Source organism: Typopeltis vanoorti, chromosome 17 (genome assembly GCF_054136105.1).
Source record: "Typopeltis vanoorti isolate ZY-2024b chromosome 17, IOZ_Tvanoo_1.0, whole genome shotgun sequence".
NCBI lineage: Eukaryota > Metazoa > Arthropoda > Arachnida > Uropygi > Thelyphonidae > Typopeltis > Typopeltis vanoorti.
In genome coordinates this window covers 78,656,340-78,682,673 of record NC_143565.1, presented here as the reverse complement: position 1 = coordinate 78,682,673, position 26,334 = coordinate 78,656,340, and the positions used below count along the sequence as shown (strand labels likewise).

The 26,334-nt window shown below is 34.6% G+C and overlaps 1 protein-coding gene across 6 annotated transcripts in view; it reads left to right on the top strand.

The window, feature by feature from the left end:
* Khc-73 (Kinesin heavy chain 73) overlaps nt 1-26,334 on the top strand; it is an 842,240-nt gene that overhangs the window by 157,118 nt on the left and 658,788 nt on the right. For all 6 annotated transcript variants that reach the window (XM_090407555.1, XM_090407554.1, XM_090407553.1 and 3 more), the window contains exon 3: nt 24,086-24,101. In XM_090407555.1, the coding sequence (XP_090263681.1) occupies nt 24,086-24,101 (16 nt within the window). The remainder of the gene's footprint in view (nt 1-24,085; nt 24,102-26,334) is intronic.

The window sequence follows — 26,334 nt, the reverse complement described above, 5'->3', positions numbered from 1 at the left end:
ATGTTTTTTTGCCAAGATTACCTTTCCATTCGCCGATAATATTGCCTGCAGTTGATTTTGGGTGAGGCGGTCTTTTATCAGCGTCGCACATGTATAGGCCACTGATATGATAATATATTTCTTTCGAAGTCTGTATGCTCCATTGACACCTGTTAAGACAAGAATATACACAGAATATGTTTCATTCTGAAACGAGGTGTCATAATACTTATTTAAACTTAGTGTATTTGCACATTTCTTTATTTCCTCTTTCCTCAAACGACATTAGTTGAATACATTGTGCTAAATATGCCAACTAATTAATATTCATTCTTTACGCATATTATCCTTTCTGATACAGCCAACTTTTCTGGAGGATGTCACTAGATTTGTTATAATGTTAACTTTATTATGTTATTATTTATCGTTTGCTATATTGTGACTTCCAATACACGAAAGATTGTAAATTTATAGAAAATTAGAACCTTGGGTGGACTAAGGATTTTTTCTGTTTATTTTATTTATTTATTTTGTATTTAATTTTTCATAATCTTGAAATTTCATTCTAGACCAAGCATGAAACTTTTTTCAAACTACTTCAGGCCTCCAGTAAGCGGGGAGGTGGTCTTACACTTGCCGATGAAATTCATTCCTCACCTAATGACCATCACTAACATCCATGCCCTTAGCGATATTTAACTCGAAGCCTGTTGACTTGCCTGGTGGAGTAATAGAAAGAGTGGCGATGACGAGACGAAATGTTGAGGAGATGATAGTGACGATTGGTAGAAATGACCCGAAAAGCAGCGTTAATACAGTGTCAAGGGATGTTAGAGTTTATGCAGCAGAAAAGCGAGAGGTAGGATAGTGAGTACTGCCTCGCTTCGACATTGCAAAGTTAATTAAGTAGAAGAAGTTGGTGTTCGCCCTCACTAAAAGAAGGCGTTTTAAGAGGCAAGTTATCAGGGACCACAGTGGAGACTAGAACGGGCAGTTATGAATATGGGGGGGGTAGTGAGGCTACCGACTCATTTGGCATGTATATATATATATAGAAAGGACTGGGAATGCACATCTTTTTCTATGTGGCGCTGATTGAGTCAGTTTCTCCAAAGATAACTGATTTTATTGGAAAATGGTTAACAGAGGAGATCATGCCGTAATAGGGGTAGAAGGATGGACTATTTTCCGACAGGATAGGGAAAAAAAAAAAAAAAAAACACGATGGTAGAGTGTTGCTTATAATAGCTAACGAGATGCACACGCTTGATACAGAGTCAAAAGGATTATAATGAGCATGGCTTTGAGTGTTTGATTTCAATTGTAATAAGCCAGGGAATGTGGAAGATGATGAGCAGGAAATGTTCAAGCAAATTGAGTCGATGAATGGAAAGTGGATAATCATTATGGGAAATTTCAGCTTTGGCAATATAGATTGGATAGGGAAAGTAGCAAAATTCCGAAAACGCAGTTTTTGGAATTCTTGAGACAAATGTCTTAGTCTTAGGCAGCATGCGTTAGAGGGAACTCGAGAATCAAGAATTTTGGATTTGGTTATAGTCTCAGAGAGTTTTATTGTGAATGAAATGTCATATTTACTTCCGGTTGGGAAAAGTGACCGTTTGTTATCGAACGGCGGATTGCATAGGTATGTAATCCCTAGTTCATTTTAATGCTCTTCGACATTAACTTGAGGCAATATCACCAAGGATGGAGGAATTGGAAGATAAAGAGGCCAGTTGTAAATGGGAAATTAGGTAAGAAACATTTGTTAACAGCATTGGCAAAATGTAGATCACAAGCGAAGAAAAAAAATAATTGGGATAAAATCAATGGCTAAATGATATAAAAACAGAAAGAATTGCGGATGAACAAGAAATTATGTAATCCCTAGTGAGAGGTGATATCCCTAGTAATTGAGTGAGAGGTGATGAACATTTCGACAGAAATATAAAGTTCAAGAATAAAAGAGAGAAATTAGAATATGATGGGAGACTAGCAATCCATTCAAGGGACAATCAGTCCCAAGGCATTCTGTCGTTAGTGACCAACAGGAGAAAGAACGTTGTGGACGAATGGTCTTAGTAGGTAGAACAACTGATTGAGTGACCAAAACGATTGATATATTAGATCTCTTTGATGAATACTAATACTTTATTAGAGTATTTCATTCTGGCGAGGCAAGTTTTATTCAAACTAGAGGGAGAGGACTGAAGGATTAGAAGTGAATGCATTTACAATAGTAAGTATTTTGGATGTCAGGAAGGCGGTGGGACTGGATGAAATTTCGTCACATCTTCCAAAGGAATGTGCTAAAGAAAACAGCACCATTGATTTGGCTGTTTGATTGAAGCCATGCAATTGGAAAAAGCTGCTGTGGAGTGGGAGAGTGCCATAGGATTAGAATTCCCACCATCCTTAAATCCTCTGATTTAAGGGTGGCGGGAGGATGGAAGCATTGGATTGTATACCCGTATTTCGTTAGAACTCGTATATAGACTTGGAGTTATGACTAATATTTATGAAGGTCAGCAGGGATTTGTTAAGGGCATTCTTGTTTCGGTAATCTGGTTAACTTTTATAATAAATTAACAGGAGTGGCTGATGAGGAAAATGTGTGTGTGTGTATATATATATATATATATATATATATATATATATATATTATTTATTTATTATTATTATTATTATTTTTTTTTTTGGAAAAGCATTTGATATGGTTCCACGTGATAAGCTGATATTTAAGTTGCATTGTATGGGTTTAGATAGTAAGTTGGTGGGATGGAGATATCAGAGAGTTGTGTGTGCGCGGTGGGGGACGGTACCAGGAAGAAGAAAAATTACCAGTGTGGTTCCACAGAGCTTTCTACTCTAGGTCTATTACTGTTCAACTTTTTTTTTTTTTATTTTAATCAGTGATATTGTCACACTGGAATTCAGGAATATATTCAGTTTTTTTTTTTTTTTTGGGGGTCATACGGTGTGAAGTTCGGGAAGGGTAATAAACGTAGTGCTGATGCGGTAGCTCTTCAGAGGATCTGAATAAGCTGGAAAGATGGGCATATGAATAACAATGACAGTTTAATTCTTATTCAGTTGTGAATTTTGGGATTTACGGATGGGACGCTAGTATCGACTCTATATCTGGAAGTGGAGGAATCACTGGATGTTGGGGTGATGGCGGATCGAAATTTAAAACCCAAGGGAACATTTACAAAGGTTGTAAAGACAACTCAGAGGATTGCTACAATATTTAAGAACCTGAATCAGAAAATGGCAATGATTCTGTTGTATAAGGTCCTAATTAATTCATATCTACACTACTATGCCCAGATCTGGTTATTAGAGTTCGGAGGGGGGGAAGACAATTTAAAGAGTTGGCATAGACAGTTAACAGGTTTTTTTTTCCAATGTTATAGAATTTTAGCAATGAGGATAGATTAAAGTTATTTAATCTGTAGAGTTTTGCAGATAGAAGGAGAAGTAATGATATGATCGAGACGTGTAAGCTCTTCAGAGAACTATTTATCGGATAGATGCAAGAGAGAATTTCCAGATGGTGGAACAAAAGAAACGGAAAAGAACTAGAGATCATCCTTGGAAACTGTGCGAGGTAGTAGTGGCAAATAAGAGAATGAGGAGTGTTTTTGCTATTTACATGCAGAGTGGTGGTCAGTGGAAGGCATTGTCTGAATATTTGTGAATGCTAATAGTTTGTATCAGTTGAAGGTTTAATACAGTAAATATGTTGCAAGTAGGGAAGACTTTCTGTGATAAGTCTGTGGACTTTTGTAATATTTGTATAATTGTTATATAATCTATATTGCATATTAAATGTTAGTATAAACCTCTGTCCTCCACGATGAATCTCACTCTCAGATAGTTAATGTAATAATAATAATAATGTCACTCACTTTAATTATTTTCAATTGTTGTATTTTATCTTTTTAACTGTTCGCATCGAGAACAGTCTTGTTGAAACTAGACCGGAACTTCTTTCCGATGTAAGTGACTTCCTAGTATTTTGCTTGGAATATATTACCCTTTTGCAGGTTTCCTGTTTTAATATTTGAAATTCAGTAAAAGAGAAAGTTATTGTGGCCAGAATAATTACACTGCATTACTAGAATCGGAAGGCCTACCTTGAGTACTGTGTAAGTTCATTTGCATTAAGAACAGCTTAAATTTGAGATAACATGAATTCTGCAAGGCGGCCCATAAGTAATGGAATATTCCTTGGAAAGGGCTCGTCTTTGTGTAGCCGAAAATAAAAGCGTACACGATGTGGTTTTTCATAACTAATAAAATAAATCTGGTAATGTTTAAAAAAAAAATTATGGAATGTTCCATGACTGATGGACCACACTTTACTAATGTCTGAAAGATATTCGGGATAGTTTGAAACGCCTGTATAGGAAAAATGGTTCTGGTATATATAGACTCTGTATTTTGTTAATTCATAAATATCAGTAGTTAGTTATTGTCTGGCACTACACCGTGTGTGTTCGCGTTTGGTGTTTTTGTAGTTAAAAACAACAACAGAACTTTATATGCGTGTATACGTAAGCCATTATTATTTAATCCTAGCTGCGTAATAAAATTCTGCCACACGCTCTTCTTTTCATATATTTCTGCTAGAGTACGAGCAGGTGTTTACTTCGGTGTAATCACTAACAAGCAAGAATGTCTATGGAAGGCATTTAAGACATATTACGTTATTTAATGATAAATACACAATTTTATATTGCTTCCTGTTTAATTGCGCTCAATGATACAAGCTGCTTATTTGAGGGAAATATTATTATTTCGTGACACCTTCAATATTGTAAAGAAAATGTGTATCATCGACTACATACAAGTTCTACCATAAAGTTTGTTTTCCGTGTCGATATAACACCTGTCATTACATTCTGTATGTTGTGTAATAGATTAAGAAAAAAAAGTGTGCTGCAATTTTTTATTTACTTGAGAAATAGTTCCTGCTTTCAGCTACTATTCTTAGGTATTGCATCACATTTGCTGCAATCACCAACCGGTTTATTGTAATAAACCGGTTGGTGATTGCACGAATATTGCTTCATAAACAAATATCAGTGTCTTCTCGTCTAGGAATTAACTGTTATTCATATTATCGCAGTAAATGAATGCGGATATTAGAAAACATTATGCAGTAGTACAGTATTTTGTGTTTGCTTTTGCATATTATTTATTTATTGCAAATTACAGAGAAAGTAAACGTGCTGGTTGATTAAATATCGGTTGCTGTATTAATTGTTTATCGAGCCTTCGGTGCTTTACACACATGGCAGTCGCAGATCAGATCGCGCCCTTAGGTAAACAATTAAATATCGCCCCTGATGGATTATAAGACAAAAATATAAGAAAATCTCTAATCGCTATTTTGTTTTTATTACAAGAGAAATATTAATGCAAAACGATTACATAATAATATTAATTAAATGTTTGCTCTACGGGCATATCGCACAGTGAAACTGTTTATAAGCGCTTCTTTATAAGTCGATACAGTTGCTAGACCAACCAATCTTTCTTTGGTCATTGCTGTTCGCAAATAATTTTTCATCAGTTTAAAACGGCTTGGAAAAACTTCTTTCTGCATTTGCTACGGTAACAATAATAAATAAATAATAATAACATGAATTTTTAGCGTAGCGACTGCGCCTACCACAATATGGCCGAACGAGCGCCCCTTGAGGCAGGCTGCCTATAGCTACACCCTGTCGACGGTACTGTGTGTGTGTGTGTGTATATAACACACACACACACAGTATTATGACAGCAGCAGTTGTTGTGTATATGTGGAGACAAGAGCACATTAGTGTTGATATTTCATACCACTTGGATCCATTTAAAGCTTTCCATATTTTCTTGACAAGGGAATTAGAATGTTAGTTTATTTTCACGTGCTGGATGCTAGTGGCGTGTTGATAGACTCTTTGCTATTACAAAACCACCCAAACCATGATCTAGCCATCAAGTCTTAAATAGTGGGAGCGCAGAATGTCAGCGGCGCACCCAAAGGTCAGTTTTCATATTGGCAATTGACAAATATTAGAAGAAGACATTTGAAATTAGGTGTTGGAATGGATGAGAAACACTTCCTGTTTTATTAGCATAATTTATTTAAAGTTTTAATTAATAGCATTTATTTCAAATTTTCAGTTTGATTATAATTCATTCATATGAGTATTGAATTGATACTCGATAAATCATAAAAAGGTGCCTTTCGCAATAGCATCATGTATATTGACATACCCATCAAATGGGCATAAACCTATGTTTCAGATTTGAATGATATGTATATTGCCTACAAAATTCGTTTTGGTCGTGCATGCACTGATAATAAAGCCACTCTGCATGGATAGATTTAATTGAAATTTAGTATTTGAAATCATCTAAAATTCGTCAAGTAATTCCAGCTTAATTTAACTTTTGCTTTTTTTTTTTAATGGAATAATGTTTTGAAAAAATACACAAGGTCCTGACTAAATTTGAGTTCTGTAACTCAGTCAGCATCGACAAAGCCCTGTAGTTGGAATGATCCAAGTTCGAATTCGTGTGGGAGACAAAGAACCTTTACCAGAACTTTCTGACCAAAGAAAAATCCGATATTCCGGAAGGGAGAGGAGGGAACCCAGCTTCCTCCCAATAAGATCAGCTAATTTACCTTCATTTGAAAAATCCCATACAAAGATTATTCTCGTTACGATGAAAATTGAACTGGGGTACATATACCATTCATTATATATATATATATATGACATATATATATATAATGGTATATATATAATATTATATAACATTATAATATATATAATGGTATATGACAGTGGCGTTTCTTCCATAAGGGCTGCACTGAATGCAGCTCCCACCCTGCTTCCTCCCAATAAGATCAGCCAATTTACCTTCATTTGAAAAATCCCATACAAAGATTATTCTCGTTACGATGAAAATCGAACTGGGGTATATATACCATTTTATATATATATATATATATATATATATATATATATATATATATAATGTTATATATATATATAATGTTATATAACATTATAATATATATAATGGTATATGACAGTGGCGTTTCTTCCATAAGGGCTGCACTGAATGCAGCTCCTACGTTGAGTATACTCACTAGTATACTCAACCCCCGAGCTGCATTCAATGCAATTTTGCTAAGTTAATTTTACTCTAAGCAAATTTCAGCTTTTATTGGCCGCTATCCATATTGTAATTTATATGTATACTTTTGTATACTTATATAAGTAATTTTTTTTTTTTTTTTTTTGCTGTGAACATGTTGATCTCCAGCTTAATTTAATTTTAACCTAATAATAATAATAACAGGACTCTAGCTCTGATGTAGTAAATTTCTTTTTAACACTAGAGGTCATGCCAATAGTTTTAATGGTTGATCAGTAACTTTAGCATACCATGTAGATTGCTGTGCAGCTTGTCTCTTTGTATATTTGTGTATACTCCAGATGATGACCTCAGTGTGAAGGTTGAAACATTGAGTGTTTATTTGGTTTATATTAAACTAAAGTTTTACTCTAACGCTATAGTTGTTTCCATAATTTTCATAATGTATTCTGATCACCGTGTAAGCATAAAGGAAAGGATATAATTTTATTATTATTATTATTTATATTGGTACTCCATGGAGTGAAAAGACTAATTGTGTGAGACCCGCACTGTCCATTAATACAAGACCTATCATACATCTCTTTAAACCTATTCACTGTTGGGACACTCACAACCACCTCTGGCAGTCCATTCCACGCATTCACTACTCTCCAAGTAAAGAACCTGGTCTGTACACCCTTATAACCACACTCTCAAGATAATTTACAAGTGTACCACTTGTTTTCCCCCTTACTCCCCATGTATTGAAAAACATTTTTTTTGTGTGTGTGTGCTTATAGAATCCCTTTAGTAACTTATATCATTTTCGATTAATAGACCACCCACACATACAGGGAGAATACCCACACAAACAATCACACCATCTCCCATCTCAACAATATGGTATTCCAAAAACACTAACCCACAGAGCTAGAGCAATTTGTTCCGATAACAATGTGCTCACTGCTGAACTCGCTCATTTACGTCACACCTTCTCAGCCAATGGCTATAATCTCCATAAGATAGACAAAATAATAAATGCTCCCCAGAAATCCCCCCTTCACTGTCTACCACAAAAGACTACAGCAAAATGTCACCATCTCATACATTCAAAGCACATCTGAAAAGATATCCAGAGTACTTAACATCAGCTTGCACCGTATTTACACCGTGTGTCAAATTGGCAACTTTTTTCATTATGCTAAATAATTTAAATGCTCATAATGTAAAAACACACTGTGTTTTTACATTATGAGAAAATATCAAGGATAGTGAGGGAGCTTGCTCCACCTTTGCTTCGAGTTGCCTTAGTGTTGTACTACCAAGTGGTCATTACACTTGGATTCGCCGATAGTTTTTCGGTATATATGAAACTCATAGATTCGTAGTTCTTGATCTTAAGAGTTTTGCTTACTGGCAGTTGAACAACAAGGGATTTGTATCCCCTTAATTATTATTAAGGATGCCAGAAAAATAGCCGTTTGGCTTTTAATTTTTGTTATAAATAGTTATCTTCTTATCAGTCCATGTTCTTATCTATACCATTAAAATTAATCAACAATCATTACCTTACATTTTACAACATTGAATTGATAACCATTTTCCTTTGCCCACACTGCCAGTTTATTTAAATCATCCTGTAAAATATCTACATCACCATTACTACTATTTTCCTCCCTACTTTTGCATTGTCAGCAAACAACTGAATATCCCCTTTCATATCTTCCACTATATCATTAATGTATAAATTAAAGAGTAATGGTTCTAGTACAGAGCCCTGGGGTACTCCACTAGTGACCCTCATTTGCCTTGATTCCACTACACCATACACCACCCTCTGATGTCTGTCTGTCTGTTAGCTATTCCCCTATCTGTGCCATTAGCACCATTCCCATTTGTGCTAATTTATTCAATAGTTTTCTATTCAGTATTCTGTCAGATGCCTTTGCAAAGTCCAGCAGTATCATAGTGTACCATTTCCTTTATCAAATTCTGCTGTCATTTTTTTATAAAATGTAAGTAAATTACTGAAGCATGACCTATGTTTTACAAAGTATCGTGCTGCCTCCTATAGAATATCATATTCCTATTCCTGAACTTTACTTTCTGCCAACTCTTTCAATATGTTAACCACCACTCCAGAGATACTAATGGGTCTGTAATTTGCTACTTGTGACTTGGAGCAACCTTAATGTAATGGAACTATCTTACCCTCTTTCCACTCCCTTAGAACCTTCCAGAGTTGAGATTTAGATTAAAAAAACTTCATCAGAGGCACTGCCAGTTCAGTTGAATTCTTGTAGCACACAAGTTAGCGTACTGTCTAGGCCCACTGTTGTATTCACATTGATATTTTTCAATATACTGAGTACCTGCAGTTCATCTAACATCATCTCACATCAGTTTCTGTCCCCTTCAGTAACTGCCTCATTCCTTCCATCAGCACTGAGTAAAGTTATCTTTTCATAATTATTCTTTCTCTTACTTTTTTCATATTGAAAAAAAACTTTTTTGGATTTACTTTGGCCTGCTTAGCTAATTTTCTCTCAAAATCTGATTTGGCTTTCCTTACCATACTAGTTTCCCTTCTTGCTTGTGCTTCATATTGCTCATGTGTGTGTGTGTGTGTGTGTGTGTGTGCTGATCACCTTGTTGTTTATATTCCTTCCACAATGCTTTCTTTTTTTTTGCAGCTCCTGCTTTATATTGTTAGTTATCCACTTAATCCCTACTCCATTTATTCTTCTGCCACTGGTTATGCACTCTGATACTGCCTTGCTCAAACAATTCTTGACTGCTTCCTATGAACTAACGACATTCATTTCATGTAGTTTCTTATGCCATGGCACTGCTTCATGTTGTCTCCTAAGTTTGTCATAATCATCAGCTTTGTAGTGCTGCACAAATCCTTTTTTGACTGAAATTTCCACATGAAATGGAATTTATACAGTTACTAAGGCATAATCACCTGAGACAGCATGACAGAAGAGACCAGGGGTTCGAATGTGTTGAAGCTGGTAACAACATCAGAGGATGCTATCTACAACTAAAGTAGCAACCTCCCAGGTCAAAACTACATGATCACTTTCCTCTTTTGGAGGTAGAGTTGCTACTGTAGCTGTAGATAGCATTTTCTGATGTTGTTACCAACTCCAACACATTTGAACCTCCTGGTCCCTTCCACATGCTGTCTCAGGTAATTATGCCTTAGTAACTGTATAAATTCCATTTCCATTTTGTCATGTGCCCTTTCCTCTTTTCAATCTATATCACCATAGTTTAAGTCTCCCGAGATAATTGCTCGGCTTGCACTCATTGTGCTAATCTGTTGGTGCATGTTATCCATATTTTCTTCCCCCCCCCCCGATCTATAGCAGCAACAAACAATATATTTTTGTCCTCGCATATCTCCCATCCTCGTTAACTTCTATCTTTGTTAGTTGAAGTTCACCTATCATTAATAATACCCCTTCTCCTCCTGCCCCTATTTCCTCTATCTTTTCTGAAAATACAATATCCATAACATTCTATCCCCTTAACTACATCATTCTTGGACATCCAAGTCTTGCTGATGCCATTAATTTTTGGCAGAGTCAAGCTGACCACTTCCAAAAACTCCTCTCCTTTAATTTTCTGATACTTTGGGCATTCATGTACATACATTTCAGCATCCACTTGGCCCCACAGTTACCCTTACATAATGCCGTTTCTTGCCCATTCAGATTTGAAACCTGGAAAAACTGCACCCAGCTGTTCACAATCTTTCCTGCACTCATATTTATCTATCCCAAGGGGTGGCTATTTCTGCACAGTCATTCCTGCACTCACATTCATTTGTCAGGCCAGGAGTGGTGGCTAGATACATGCTTGATTGCTTTGCTCCATAATATTTCTAGTTTCCCTGCTTTTGCACTTCCAAACACTAAGTGAAGAAACACTTTCTCCAGGCACCTAACTCCAAAATCATTTGAGTGCAGTCCATCTGACTCATTGGCAATCATGGCCCTTTTTCTCACTTCTGTGCTATCATACAGAGGCAGCAAACTCACAATGTTTACTTTCTTGCTCTTCAATTTTGCTTCTTCTAACAACTCTTTCATATCTTCTCTCATTGCATATTTCTCGCCTTTCAAATCCTTTGTGCTTGCCATGTTTACTTCTTTCTTCTGCTAACTTATAGCTTCACTAACATCCTTTATCTTCGCATCTGGGAAAAATCCTTTTATCACTTTCTCATTAAGTATGCCTCTTATCATTGACCCCCCCCCCCCATAAAATACTATCCCTTTTCTACTGGTTTCTCACACTTACTAAAAGTGAATGGGAAAGGCATAAATGTTTTTCTCATTCTTTCTTTCTTTCACTATCCATCCTTCTCCACAACATGCCAGTAATTTCTCCAGTCGCTTGAGCTCACGTTTTGTCCTGTGAAGGAGTATGCGTAAGCATGCAATTTCTTTCCATGCTGGCATTTCATCATCTATATTATTAATGTCAACCACTTCCTTCAAACTCATATTCATATTTCATGCACTGTCATTCACTGCTTCCACTACATTCTCCACAACATTTCCACAATCCTGCCTTATATCCATAATATCAGTCACTTCATTCTTTTGCTCCCTACACAACTTGCATATCTTGCGTTCATTTACAAAACATTTTTGATTGGATCTTAGTGCCAATCTCTTCTCATATTCCAGTTTTGCCTTCCTCACCATTCTGGTCACTCTCCTGGCCTGCGTCTTATATTCTTCGTGTATCTGTCCTCCATCCCTCTCTTTATATCTCTTCCATAATCTCTTTTTCAAGTGCATTTCCAGTTTGATATCATTTGTCATCCACTTTACACCAAATTGTGTCTGCTTTTTCACCTGTGAAATACAGCTTACTATTGCTGTTGACAAATACTCTTTCACCATTTCTCAAGCAGTAATGATATCCTGGCCAGGGCATGCAGTGCACGTGGACGGTGCTACGAAGGGGGCGCCGTCGTCGGGGGCACGGTTCATAAGTTCATTTTTAAGAAACAAAATTTTTATCGTAAAAACAAAAAATTCTTACAATGATCAATATTAAAATAAATAAGGCCAGATACACCGAATAAAAATTTAAAAAAATTGTATATTGTAGCCTCTTTGTTCAGCCGGCTGTTTACAATTTTGCAGCGAGAGCAGGGCTAAATGCTTGCCTGCAGTATGTTGTATCTACTGCAGTCTATCTAAAGTGAAACGGTGAACGGTTTTTATGTGCAGAAAGAAATTTTCGTACAAAACATTTGTTGCTAGTTAACCAGTCATATGGTACGCATCTCAGTATGCTACTGACAATAGCACAGTGTGGACTATTATTTCGTCTCTGTATCGTGTTGTGTAATAATTTCTTGTGGGTATAAAATAGAAATGGAATCAAAAAAAAAAAGTTATCTGGTGCACAAAATCATAAGCATCATGCTGCGCAAGAAGCAGATATTAAGAAACAAACTGGGGCTCTTAATAAATTTGTTATAATATTGAAATGTTCTGATGCAGATTGTAACCAACTTGATACATCAGAAATCAGAATTGAAGAACTGTGCACATCATCCAGTTTACATGAAAGTACTATTGCAACTATTGAACAAGATAACAAGACGTAATTTTTCATCATTATTTCCCCATTCACCTGGATCTTTAGAAGATCCAGGTGAATGGGGAAATAATGATGAAAAATTACGAGTTGTTTTAATTGAAGTGGGGCCTGTTCAAAAGAAAAATATAATATATCGTAGAGATATATATGGTCGTAAATTTGGCGACACGTATTATAATAGAAAGATGGAAAACAGGAAGCTCGTGTCAAGAACATGGCTCATTTATTCCGAAACTTTAAATTCTGTTTTTTGCTTTTGTTGCAAACTTTTCCCACCTACTGAATCAAGTAGTCTTGTAGAAGGTTATAACGATTGGAGAAATGTAAGTACAACTTTGCATAGACATGAGACTAGTTTAACTCACAATTAAAATTTCTTAAAATAGAAGGAACTTGATAAAAATTTAAAAAACAAAACTACTATTGATTGCCAGACTCAAAGCATGTATGAAATGGAAAAGAAACATTGGCCAAAATTTTGCTTTTCACGGATCATCTGATAAATTATATGAAAGGAATAACGGAAATTTTTTAAAATTAGTCGACCTGTTTGCTAAGTTTGATCCCGTTATGGAAAATCATGTTGAAAGGGCCCTACAATGAAACAATAGAGTACACTATTTGAGTAAAGACAGTCAAAATGAAATATTGGAAACTTTAAGTAATGCAATCAGGGATACAATTTTATTATCTATTTGAAAATCTAAATAATATTCCATAATTTTAGACTGCACACCTGATGCAAGTAAAACAGAACAAATGACCATTATTATTCGCTTTGTTTCCCATGACAATGGAATTGTCCAGATCAGGGAAACCTTTTTGGATTTTGCAGATATATCAGATTCCACAGGAGTGGATTATATGCAACAATAATGGAACAACTGGAAAAATGGAACGTTCCCATTGAAGACGTGCGAGGTCAAGGGTATGACAATATGGAAAATATGAAAGGGAAAAAATATGGGCTCCGAAATTTGCTTTTAAACAAAAATCCTCGAGCTTTTTACGTGCCATGTGATGCTCATACTCTAAATTTAATCATTAACGATGCAGCCAAAGTGAATGCAGATACAATTAGTTTCTTTGCATTATTCAAGAAATATACAATTTCTTTTCATTCTCTTACAAACGTTGGGCAATCCTTTTAAAGTTCGTAAAAAATTTAACATTGAAGCAGCCATCAGAAAAGCGATGGGAAAGTAAAATTAATGCAATCTGCCCTCTACGATATCAGTTAAGAGAAATTTACGATGCACTTTTTGAAATTTTGAATAATGAAAATTTTAATAAAGAAACTCAGTATGAACTTCATGTTTGCATATATAGTTTATTCTGTTAAGTAAATCATGCCAAGTTATAAGAGAGCAAATAAATTTGTAGTCCTTTATTTTAGCACATAATGTTTGTGATTATGATGCACAATCATTATGTGCTAAAATAAAGGACTACAAATTTATTTGCTCTCTTATAACTTGGCATGATTTACTTAACAGAATAAACCGTGTGAGTGAAATGCTTCAAGACAAAAATATGAACATTACACTTGTTTTTGAATCTATTGAAAACTTAAAAATATTCTTACAAGAGTGTCGATCATATACAAATTTTAAAGAAGTTCTAAAAACGGCAAAAGAACTGAGTGAAGAGGTGGATGAAGAACAAGAATTTAAAACTGGTACAGAAGTTCGACGACGAAAGAAGACACGACAATTTGACTATGAGCATCATGACAATCGCCAGAAGATAAATTTAGAGTGAATGTGTTTTATACACTTCTAGACGTTGCAATGTGTTTGTTAATAGAACGTTTTGAACAACTAAAAACATATTGTGATAATTTCAATTTTTTGTATAGATTACTATAAATTAATAACGAAGATTTACGGAAAAAATTGTGATGATTTAGAGATTCTCTTGAAGAAACGGCGACAATAAAGACGTAAATGCAATAGAATTATATGATGAGTTATGTGCTTTCCGGGATATTTTTCGGAAGGATAATTTAAATATTCAAAACCCTTTCGATATTCTTAATTTTATTGTGTCCAATAATTTATCTTTCCCTAACTCTTCAATTGGTTCAAGAATACTATTAATTTTACCTGTTAGTCTAGCGAGTGGTGAACATTCCTTTTCCAAGTTGAAATTGATTAAAACCTACTTTAGAACAAGTATGTCACAAAAAAAAGGCTTGTTAGTTTGCCGTTAATAGCTATTGAAAATAATATATGTGCGAAATTAGACGTTAAGACCATTATTTCTAATTTTTTGAATATGAAATCAAAAACCCTAAATTTTAATAAAAAAATTTCAAGTATATTTATGTAATTTAATTTATTTTCTGTTATTCTGTAAAGATGTTATTTTTTGAATACTTATATTAAATGTTCTAATTATATCTGAATTCTTTTCTTATTTTCTCATCTATCTTGAGTTTCTTTTATTTTCCTAAAAGATAGTTACACTTATAAAAATTATTAAAAATTTTTTACAAGTTACTAAGAATTTAGTAACCTGTAAAATGCAAGAATATTTTAAACTTTAGTTCAAATAAATTTTAACTTTAATTAAAATTCATTTTAATTTTGTTAGCGATTCGGTCGGTGAGAAGGCTATAATCCCTGTATCATTATATTCAACGATTAAAGTGAAGTGGCTTTATCAAAATTTGCTTTAACTTTTGAGAATTTTTAGATATTCGGGTTTTTAACGATTATCCTGCCTAGTCAACACTCACGGTTCGTTACATTTAGCGAACCATCGTGTGGCTGTTCTGTCAAAATTTATTTAAGAAATTTCAAATAATTTAAATTTTTATTATCGTAAACCAACCTCATATGCCCGGATTGTTACAGGGGGCTTAGATATAAATTGCATGCGGGCGGCAAAGACCCTAGCATTGGTTCTGATCCTGGCCTTCCAGTTCTGCCCTTCATGGAACCCCTAGTTGATACCTAACACTATTATAATCACCTGCCTTATAATTCCACATATGTTCCCTTTTTTTTTTTGATACACCTGCATGTCTGTTCATCTTCCAAGTCAAAAAAACCACATGGTCACTCTCTCCAACTGGTGGGAGAAATGTCATCTCACTTATTATCAGCTCTTCTGATGCTATGACCAAATCCAAAACTCTTGAACCTCTTGTTCCCTCTATTAAATGCTGCCAAAGACATTTGTCCCTCAAGAATTCCAGAAATTCTATCCCCTTCTTACTACTTGCTTTTTCCTCTTCCAGCTTATACTGCTGTAATTAAAATCTTCCATAACAATCATTCTTCTTGCACTTTCCAAGCTCAACTACCTAAACATCTCCTGGTCCCCACCGTCTGTGCTCCCTGGTTTATAGCAACATCCCACCAAATATCCTGTCTTGGCCACTTCTGTCTCACGCCATATGCTTTCAAAACCATTTGTGTCACTGCCTTCCAAAGCCTCCACTCTTAGAGGACATAAGTCATCACTTATCATAAGCAGTACTCCACCACCACGTTTTCCTTTTCTATCCTATTGAAAAATGCTGTACTCTGACACTTTAATTCTGGTTATTATATCATCCTCTGTCAACCACGTCTCAGAGATCCCAATAAGCTTTGATCAGGTTGATGCTATCAGTGCAACCAATTCATCTCCTTTATTTCGGATACTCCTGGCATTAGTATAGAGCATAAAAATGTCACTGCTTCTATACCTATCATTGTCCCCTCTCGACTCCTCTTCCCCCAAGCACCCATTCCTACAAGAGGCCATCCCTGCTACCATCCATCCTGGGAATTCTCGTTTCCCTGCATTGGTACACTGACTTGTTCAGAAAACAGCAATCTTTCCATATGCCTTCGTCCTTCCTCATTCAAATGCAAGCAGTCTCTAGCATACAGGTCTCTTCTGTCCTCAAACACCCTTCAAGCATCCACATATTCCAATCCTCTCTCCTCACACATTCTGGCTATTATGTGATTCAGTATTACTACTCTTCTGCTCAGCTCGTCACTATCATACCTGGATAAGACTAGAGACAGAGACTAAAGACAGCAGATATGAGAGTCCTGAGAAAGATTAGGGGCATGAACAGATGGCATCAGTGGCAATATCATATTAAAAATGGGGATATTAGGAAAGAACTTGACCTTGTCAGCATCCAGGAATGCGTTAGCAGAGCTAATCTCAGGTGGTCTGGTCACTTTAACAGAATGGGTGAGAAAAGATTACCAAAACAAGTGTTTCTTTGTCAGGTTGGTGGGAAAACAATCCAGAGGAAGACCAAGATATAGGTGGATTGATACAGTAAAAGGTGGCTTAGAAGATAGAAATATAAAATCTGATAATGTTGTCTCGACAAGTAACAGACTGATTTCGAGGAAAATTGTAGATAGGAAGTTAGTAATGATGTAAATTTTTCATGTAGTACTATCATATCATGTACACCCCTTGAGGTACATGGCAGGAATTTGATGATGATGATGAATATACCATTGGATATCTCCTGATGCCATAGTGCATAACTTTACTTACTAACATTGAACTGATAGTCATTATTGTTCTCCTATCCTTCTATCATATTCAAATCGCCCTGTAAATTCTATTTATCAGTAGCATCTCTGATTGCCCTGCCTACCTTTGCATCATCAACAAATAATTGAATATCTACTGTCAGGCTCTTCCCAATATTATGAATATACAGATTAAACAATGGTCCAAGGCTGAACCTTGGGGTACATTACTGGTCATCTTAAATATGGCAGACTCACATCCACCATATACCACTTTTGATACTTATCCATCAGCAATATTTTATATTCCAATTCCATATTCTTCAGTTTATGTAGCAGCCTTTCATTTGGTATCCTATCAGATGCCTTAGAAAAGTCCAATAGCAGCATAGTGTATCCATGCACTTTATTTAACTCATCAGTAACTGTGTTATAAAATAACACAGTGTGAACTGTTCAGACCTCACTTTAGTAACCCATGTTGTTCCTTGCAAAGTATAGGTTGTTTATTAACCCATTTCTGTATTTGAGCTCTTACTAACTTACTTAAAATCTTCATAATCACTTCACAGATCCTGATAGATCAAGAGTTAGAAACATCAGCCTTCGCACCAGGATTATCAGATATTCCTGTGGGATCTTTTTTGAGATGAGACTCAGATTATACAAAAATGTCACAGGCCTAGCCAGTTCATCTGAACATTGTTTCAGCATATGTGCTGATGTCCTCTCTGTCCCTATTGCTGAATTGTTATCCAGGTTATGCAACAGCACTAGCACCTTCTTTTCAGTGAACCTCTATCTCTTCTGCACAATGTAGTGGTAGTAGCACTGTGGACTATTTTACATAGACCAGGTTGATAGATCTTAGCAAAGTGAGCACTTATTATTTGAACATTCTTATCTGCTTGTGACATAAGGGAATCTGTCACCTGTATTCAGTAAAGTTCTTCTTCCACATTCATTCTTTCTTTTACTTGTACCATAATGATAAAATTCTTTTTGGTTGTCTTTATTGTGTCCAGCCAATTTCTTTTCATACTCAAACTTAAATTTCAATACAGCTCCACAATTTTTTAATTTCCATCTTATTGATTCTTTGAAATCTAGGGACATATTTAGATATTGCCTTTTAACCTTGTATCTTAGAAAAAATCACTGGAAAACTAACACTGTTTCATAGAGCAATCCTAGTTTAGCAGTATAAGGTGGTAGCAGTTTCTGCCAGTCTCTTTCTCTCTCTCTCTCCTTTGAAATCATCTGGAAATCATCTATAGATCTGAATTCAATACTAGTGACAATTATGGATGGAGCCTGACTACCTACTGATTAAAAAAAAAAGAAAAACGAAAAGAAATTAAGAAAGAAAAAAAAAGTTAGTTAGGACTAAAGGGCTTCTATCTATGCATTTTAAGGTTAAAAAAAAAACCATTAGAAGATTTTTTTTTAAAATTTCATATTTTATAAGTATTTTGGTTATTTAATACATTGATAAATTGATAGATTTTTACACCAGGGATTAAGATGATCAAAGAGGATTAATGCATAAAGGCATAAATGCATAATCCCCATATAGGCCATTGATAGGCCTTTTTGAAAGAAAAGCTGCCAGTATGTTCTTTTGTCTTCTTGGGGTGCCTAATCTATGTAAACTTGTGCATAGAATAAGAGGGCAGGCACCTGAACTCTGGTTCCGGAAACAATGCCAAACTCTTATGCAGCATTTCATGATTGGCTTTAAGGCTTCAGCACAAGGAGATGAAAAATTTCACTGAAGAATTTTTTTGTTCATCCCACTTCACTAAGATGGACCAGAAAGATGATATTTGGAAAGGTAGCACTTAATTCATATACTCTGGATATGAGGATGGGACGCTGAATGTAAAGCTTTGAATGTTGTTTGCTATTATACTATTGAGGAGCATAATAGAAAATTACTGCCAACTGAGAAGATTAAAAGAAGGAGGGGACTTTATGACCAGCTAGAAGACATACTTAGAACTTAAAAAAAAAAAAAAAAAGGTGATATAACAGCTATTTTATGAGTTAATGCCAAGGTTGATGCTGATTCTAGTTACTGGGTTGGAACACTTGACACGAGTAATTGCGATGTTAGTGGAAGAGACTTCCCCCATTATGTAAGCTAAATGGATCAAGAATAACCAATACCTATTTCAAACATTAAGATATTTATATGTATACCTGTGTCTCACCTGATTGTGCTGCACAATAACATGTTGATTATGCCCTAATAAGTAGTAAATGGATAAAGATTTCTGGAAGCATGTGAGCACAAGAAATTGAATGATACTTCATTAATATAGATATTTCAACCTGAAACTAACAGATCATCATCATGATCGATAAACAAGCATTTCAAAAGGTGGATTGGAGCAACAACAGTGAATTGTTTTTCACTTCAGTAGATATGGGTCTTGTGCTAGAGCAATACCATATGACAGACATTGAGATATGCCATATATGATGTGTGTATTGTATACCTCATGATATCATATATCACTGATATATATATATGTGATATAAATATCATATATATTATTATTGCTCCACCTTTTGAATTGCTTGGTAATTTGATGATGATCTGTTAGTTTCAGATCAAAATATCTGCATCAATGAGGTATTAAATTTCTTGTGTCTGTGGATTTCCAGAAAACTATCTACTATATCTCAAGTGCCAATAAAAACTAGTAAATGAATAAGTTCTGTGCAAAGCACTAGGTGTCCTGAGGTGTAGAGCATTAGGTTCTGATCACTACTTGTTAAGAACACATTGCTGTTGAAACTCAAAAATGCACTAAATTCTAGTCATGTTAATAGTGTTTAATGTCTCAGTGTTAAAAGTAACTGTGGTAGGCTTTATAAGATCTAGTCTACTAAGTAGCAAAATTGATGGCAAGAAGGCTGTACACAAAACTAGTTGGTTTCTTTAAGGAGCAAGTGAAAACAGAAATATTTTAGCAGTTGGACTATGTAGGTATTGATAAAAGAAAAGAGTACAGGAAGAGGTTGGTGAAATAGTCAGATAATGTGAATAGACTAAACACACTTAGTAAAAGTGTAATTGAAAATAAATAAAAATGCCTAGCTGACATCATTGCAGGACAAGTAGCTAGTGAGCATAATCAGATAATTACAGAAGTCTATAAAGTTATTAATAAATTATTCAGGAAAAGCAAGAATGAGTAATGATATCATTAAAAGATTTAAAAGAAACAGTTGACAGTTATGACAAGTTGGGCAGAGCATTTTGATTAATCTTTTAAACAGTATACAGTATTCTGACTCAGTTCTTCTTAGTAAAAAAGCTAATTCTTTCCAATTTTATATCAGTCCAATATATTTGTCTGTTTTACAGAACATGCTAATATACAATCATTTTTGTTCTTCTGCTTCCATCATTAGTTTTTGGGCTGTTTGCAGTTTGAAGGATCATATATTAGTAGGTATGTAACATATGGTAGTAAGTAAGTTATGCACTTACCCATGATATTATGGATAATGAACTTCTTTGTCTCTATACAAATGCTAGGATTCTCAAGCATAAGAGAGATGAATTTGTGACTCTAGGATGGATTCTTTATACTCAAAGATGCTTGGTATATTAGTAAAATGTGGTTGCCAAAACATCGTTAATTTAAGGAGAATAGAAACTGAAGGATATAATATTTTGTGAAAATGGGACAAAAAGAAAAAAAAGGTAATGGATTGTTACTTATGGTGATGTTGATGATAGACAACTTGTCTGTCATTAAGTAAGAAAATCAACAAATTGTAATGATTTTTACAGCATATAGTATGTGATGTAGGGTTGGGCAGGACAAGATATTCAGTGGGTGTTGCTATAGGTGTGGAATTGGAGGTGAGGGTGATGGGTAAAAAATGTTAGGCAGATTTGTTTAGCAAGTAAGCAGGTGATCATTAATAAAAATTTCAGCAGTTGTAATATACATTATGCAAAGTAAACAACATATGGTAATAAGAAAACTGAATTGTAATTCTTGAACAACAGTTATCTAAGCAGCATGTAATGGAGGAATAGAAAGATACAAGAGTTTTAGATATGGTTGTAACTTCAGAGGTATGCAATTGAGATGCTATCCTTGTTATCTCATTTACATCCCTTGATGTGATAGGTATGCTAATAATGCTATGCTTAGTATATTGATATTGCTCTTCAGTTTTAGGGAAAGTAGCTTAAAGGAAATAAAAAGTGAAATAATAGGGCAAGCGATTATGATAGATTTATGACTCAACTTGATACATTCCTGTACCTGTATCTAACTTACACAATTAGATACAGGTACAGGAATGTATCATGCTGAGTCATGAATAACTGTGTACCTGGAATGAGAACTCCAGGTACACAGTCATGTACAGGGATTTAGGATTAAATACCTCATCAGAGGGAAATCAAACAAATAAGAATTGCAGAGAAAGAAATTTAAGTATAATGTTTTCAAGCTGGGAAACTGACCAGTATAGTCAGGAAGAAGAAATAGTTAGAACATGTGAGGGAACTAATGCTGTAGGTCAAGGAAAATTCTTAGGTGCTTATTTGTTATATGGCAAGTAGGAGAAGACATGGTTCTAAAAAACTGAAATACTGATCCCAATTACATAATACCCCTTTTCAGGATCACTTTATGAGAGCATTTTCATTTTTGTGAAACATATTTTATTCCTCCATGTTGACATTTCTATAATAAACTGCGTAAAGACAAGTATAGAAAGTATTTTACCTTGGGTGTAATAAATGTTAAAGATACCAAGCTATTTTAAACCTGGTTTTACTCCATTTCCCAAGTAAGCAAACAGACTAACAAGTCAGGTTTGCGCCTGCAATTGTTGCAAGTCTAGCTGACCCTACATGTAGTGCAAGACCAAGGCAACTCATGGTAAAAGTAGAATAAGCTCTGATCACTAATCTTAATATTTACCCATAATGCAAAGCACATCTCCTGGAGGAGATGTATGATGCTTTGTATTAAAGGCAAGGGGCCACTACCCAGACTGGTTTCGATCTTTATTGAGGTCTCATCAGTGGGAGCCAGGCAAGAAATACCAAGATTTTAGTAATACAGAGCTTATAAGTATTTTACCAGAACAAGTTCTGTTTGCTTACTTGGGAAATGGAGTAAAACCAGGTTTAAAATAGCTTGGTATCTTTAACATTTATTATACCCAAGGTAAAATACTTTCTACATTTATATCTCCTCCTAAGATTTTTATTTAATAAGGTTAAACACCTTTTGGTAACTTGTTCTGGTAAAATACTTATAAGCTCTGTATTACTAAAATCTTGGTATTTCTTGCCTGGCTCCCACTGATGAGACCTCAATAAAGGTCGAAACCGGTCTGGGTAGTGGCCACTTGCCTTTAATAAAAGCATCATACATCTCCTCCAGGAGATGTGTTTTGCATTATGGGTAAATATTAAGATTAGTGATCAGAGCTTATTCTACTTTTACCATGAATTGCCTTGGTCTTGCACTACGTGCAGGGTCAGCTAGACTTGCAACAATTGCAGGTGCAAACTTGACTTGTTTGTCTGTTTGCTTACTTGCGTAAAGACAAGAATGAAATAATTTTTCAGTCTTAACCTGTCACAATGATATTAGTAGTATTATGCATATCTTATCAAGGTAGATTTTAATAGTCATTCCTGTCTGTCTATAATAGACCATTTTATATGCACAGGGTGCACTATATATATATCACTCAGTAGGTGGTTATCTACTGTTGGCAAACTCAGTATGGCGTTTGCCTACAGTAGAATAGATATCATTTTCTAGTTTGACATGTGGTTTAGAAGTGGTGTGAAGGTTTATATTTATATAGTATACTTTATTGATCTTTTTGAAGAAAGTGCCATAGTTCATATAACTGATTACACTATCAATAAAGTATCCTAAAAAAAAAAAGGAAACACAAACACACTTTCTTGTTCTTTCTATAAATAAAGATTGAGTGAACCATATGAAAGATGGTAACCAATGTGTCCAAGTAAGGCATGCAATGCTTTGATTCTTTTTCTATAGTGAGGCAGCTAATTCATTTAAGCAGGAGCTATATTATCCATATTTTGAAAAGATAAAGTGATCCTACAAAATTTGTTGTTTTGAGTGATATTAGGTGTTTTTTGATAGAACTTATGTTTATGTTTTATGTATTACTAGAAAATATATTACTAGTAGTGGAAGATATTAGTCAATTGCAGCAATTCTGCATTTGTATTGTTTACTTTCATTGTAAAATAATTAGGATATGCTCTCATGTCCTGAGAGAGAACTAACTTTTTAAAATATTTCATGTATATGATATATATTCCCTAGTGGAATAAAGATTAATTTATTATATTTCTTTGTGATGATTGCATGTTTAAGTGATTAAATTTAATAATTTTACATTGTTTGAACTAATATTTTGTATTATTCTTAAAAATCATTTCTTTATAGTGCATTTCCAGTATGCATATTTTTTATTACATAATAATGAAGCATGGTGATATTTGGATTTACTAATAAGTGTTCCTCTAATTATGGAAGACTTGTTCATTGTGTATACAGTAAGCACACATGCACAATGATTAAGCTATACATTATCAAAGGAACACAACTATACTTTAACTGTTTTATTTATTATTATTATTATTATTTATTATTTTTTTTTTCATAAGTGTACCTCTAATACTACTTTGTATATTCTAACACTTTGTTTTTTAATCACTTCCCTATGCATTTGTCCTTACTTCATCTGTTATTATGCATTTGTTTGGCATAATAATATGCATGGCCTTACCTTAACAAACTCAGCCGCAAACAACCAAAGGTAAGATTATTTGCATTTTATTTTTATTAATTTTTTTAGGATATTGAATACTTATTGTGAAAAAGGTAGAAAATCACTGTTTATAACTACTGTTTTTATTTTATGCATATTATTTATTTGTTTATGGAAATCAGTTTGTAGAAATCATAGAAGTATATCTCTGTTATATACAACATAAAGTATTTACTTCTGTTTTGAAGAGCAGATTAAATCCGCGTATGGGGAAGATAATTGGAGTCTACCAAGCAGGTTTCAGGAAAGGCAAATGTATCAATTGATCAGATACATAAAGCTGAACAATTATTAGAAAAAAATTGTCGATTTGACATAAAATATTCATCAGATTTTTGTGGATTTCAAACAAGCATATGACAGCATTAATAGAGAAAAATGTGAAATTATACACTATGGAATACCAGATAAGCTCAGACTTACAAGATTAACAATGGAAAACTCAGGAGCAGAGGTTAAAATATAAAATGATGTTTGCAGATTCCTTTCCAATAAATCAAGGATTAAAACATGGAGATAGTCTAGCTGTAGTACTTTTTAACTTGGCTTTGGAATACAGTATCTGATTGTTGCTAGTAAATACCAAAGGCTCTCTAATAAACAAATCAGTGTGGATAGTAACATATGACATTAACATCATCTCATAAACCAAACAGAAAACAAAGGAAACATGTGGAATTAGAAAAATTAGCATACGAGATAGGGAAAAAAAGTTAACAAAAAACAAAATAATGATTAATACTAGGCAGGATCACTTAACTGATACAAGTGCAAAAAGTGGGAAAAATAGAAAAACTGGAACACTTTAAATATTTAGGAGTAATGATCACAAGCCAACCAAATGAGATGGTTGAAGTGCAGAATTGAATGAAGAGGAGTAATCAGACTTTTAATTCTCTCTCTCATATCTGTTCAGCTCAAAAGATATTCATTGGAAGACAATTATATAAATATATTAATTGATCATTATTCCACCCACGTGAGAATACTGCCTCTGCTGTAAGTGTTTCTTTCTCTGGTGGTAGAGGGATCATACTGCATTTCTCATTCTCTCCAAATCAAACAGCAGCTGGAATCCATTTGTAGACTAAAATGAAATTTAGAGAACAGAACTGTACCCCAGCAGGACTACAAGTCACATGCTCATGTATTAATTTTGATGAGTTCTGCAGTGGTTTGTGGGTAATGGGTACAAACCACTGGTTTCATTGCATAGAGTCCACTTGAATTAAGCCTTCTTGACAGTCTGGAAATATTTTGACCTTTTGGCTGCAACATCCTCAAGAGACAGTTGGTGACTGGATATCATAGAATTCCGACTTGCTGTTAGAGCCAGACAGTCTATTCTAGTTGATGTAATCCTCAGTGACCTTGGCCAGCTCTTGTAATGGTTCCTGTCTATTGAAACGCACTAAGATAACACTTTGTGCCACATTAAGCCAACATATCACCTTTGCCTGTGACTGCCTGGCTTCAAGTCATCCAGCAACCTGGTTTGAGTTCAAAAGTGAATATTTTTTCCTCAAAGTGTTCTAGAAACAAGTTTGCTAGGTTTGGTGATAAAGGAGATCCCATTGCTGTTCCTTCTTCTTGCTTGTAAATTTGACCTTTCCAGCTGAAGTAACCTGATGCAATAACAAACTTGAACAATTCAACTATATCAGACAGAAATTTTTGAGTTAGTAATTCTATTGTTTCTTTATGGGGAATGTTCGTGAAGAGGGAGACAATGTCGAAGCTGATTAACAAGTCAGTTTTTGACAGTTGAATGTCTTTCATTTTTGTGTGAAACTCTGTAGAATTTTTGATTGAAGAGACTGAGTGGATATGGATAGAACACCTTGAGGAAAAAATATTCACTTTTGAAACTCTGAAAAAAATCTCTAAACCAAGAATTAGAAGTAATCAAAAACACAGCCATCCTAAATGGATATAATCTTAAAACAACTCAAAAAATCATCAGTCACTTTCCCACACATCAAACCACACAAGAAGAAGTCCATAGGATTCCCATACCTTACATCAAAGGCATCTCCGAACGTCTTTCTAAAATTATGAAGAAATACAATTTTGTCACTACTTACAAACCTATCAACCAAATTTACAACTTGTTACCTTCTCCTAAGGACAAACTCTCACCTTTGATGTTGCCTAGAGTTTATGAGATTCCATGCTCATGCAGATTGTCTTACTTTGGACAGACAGGTAGGTCTGTTCAGAA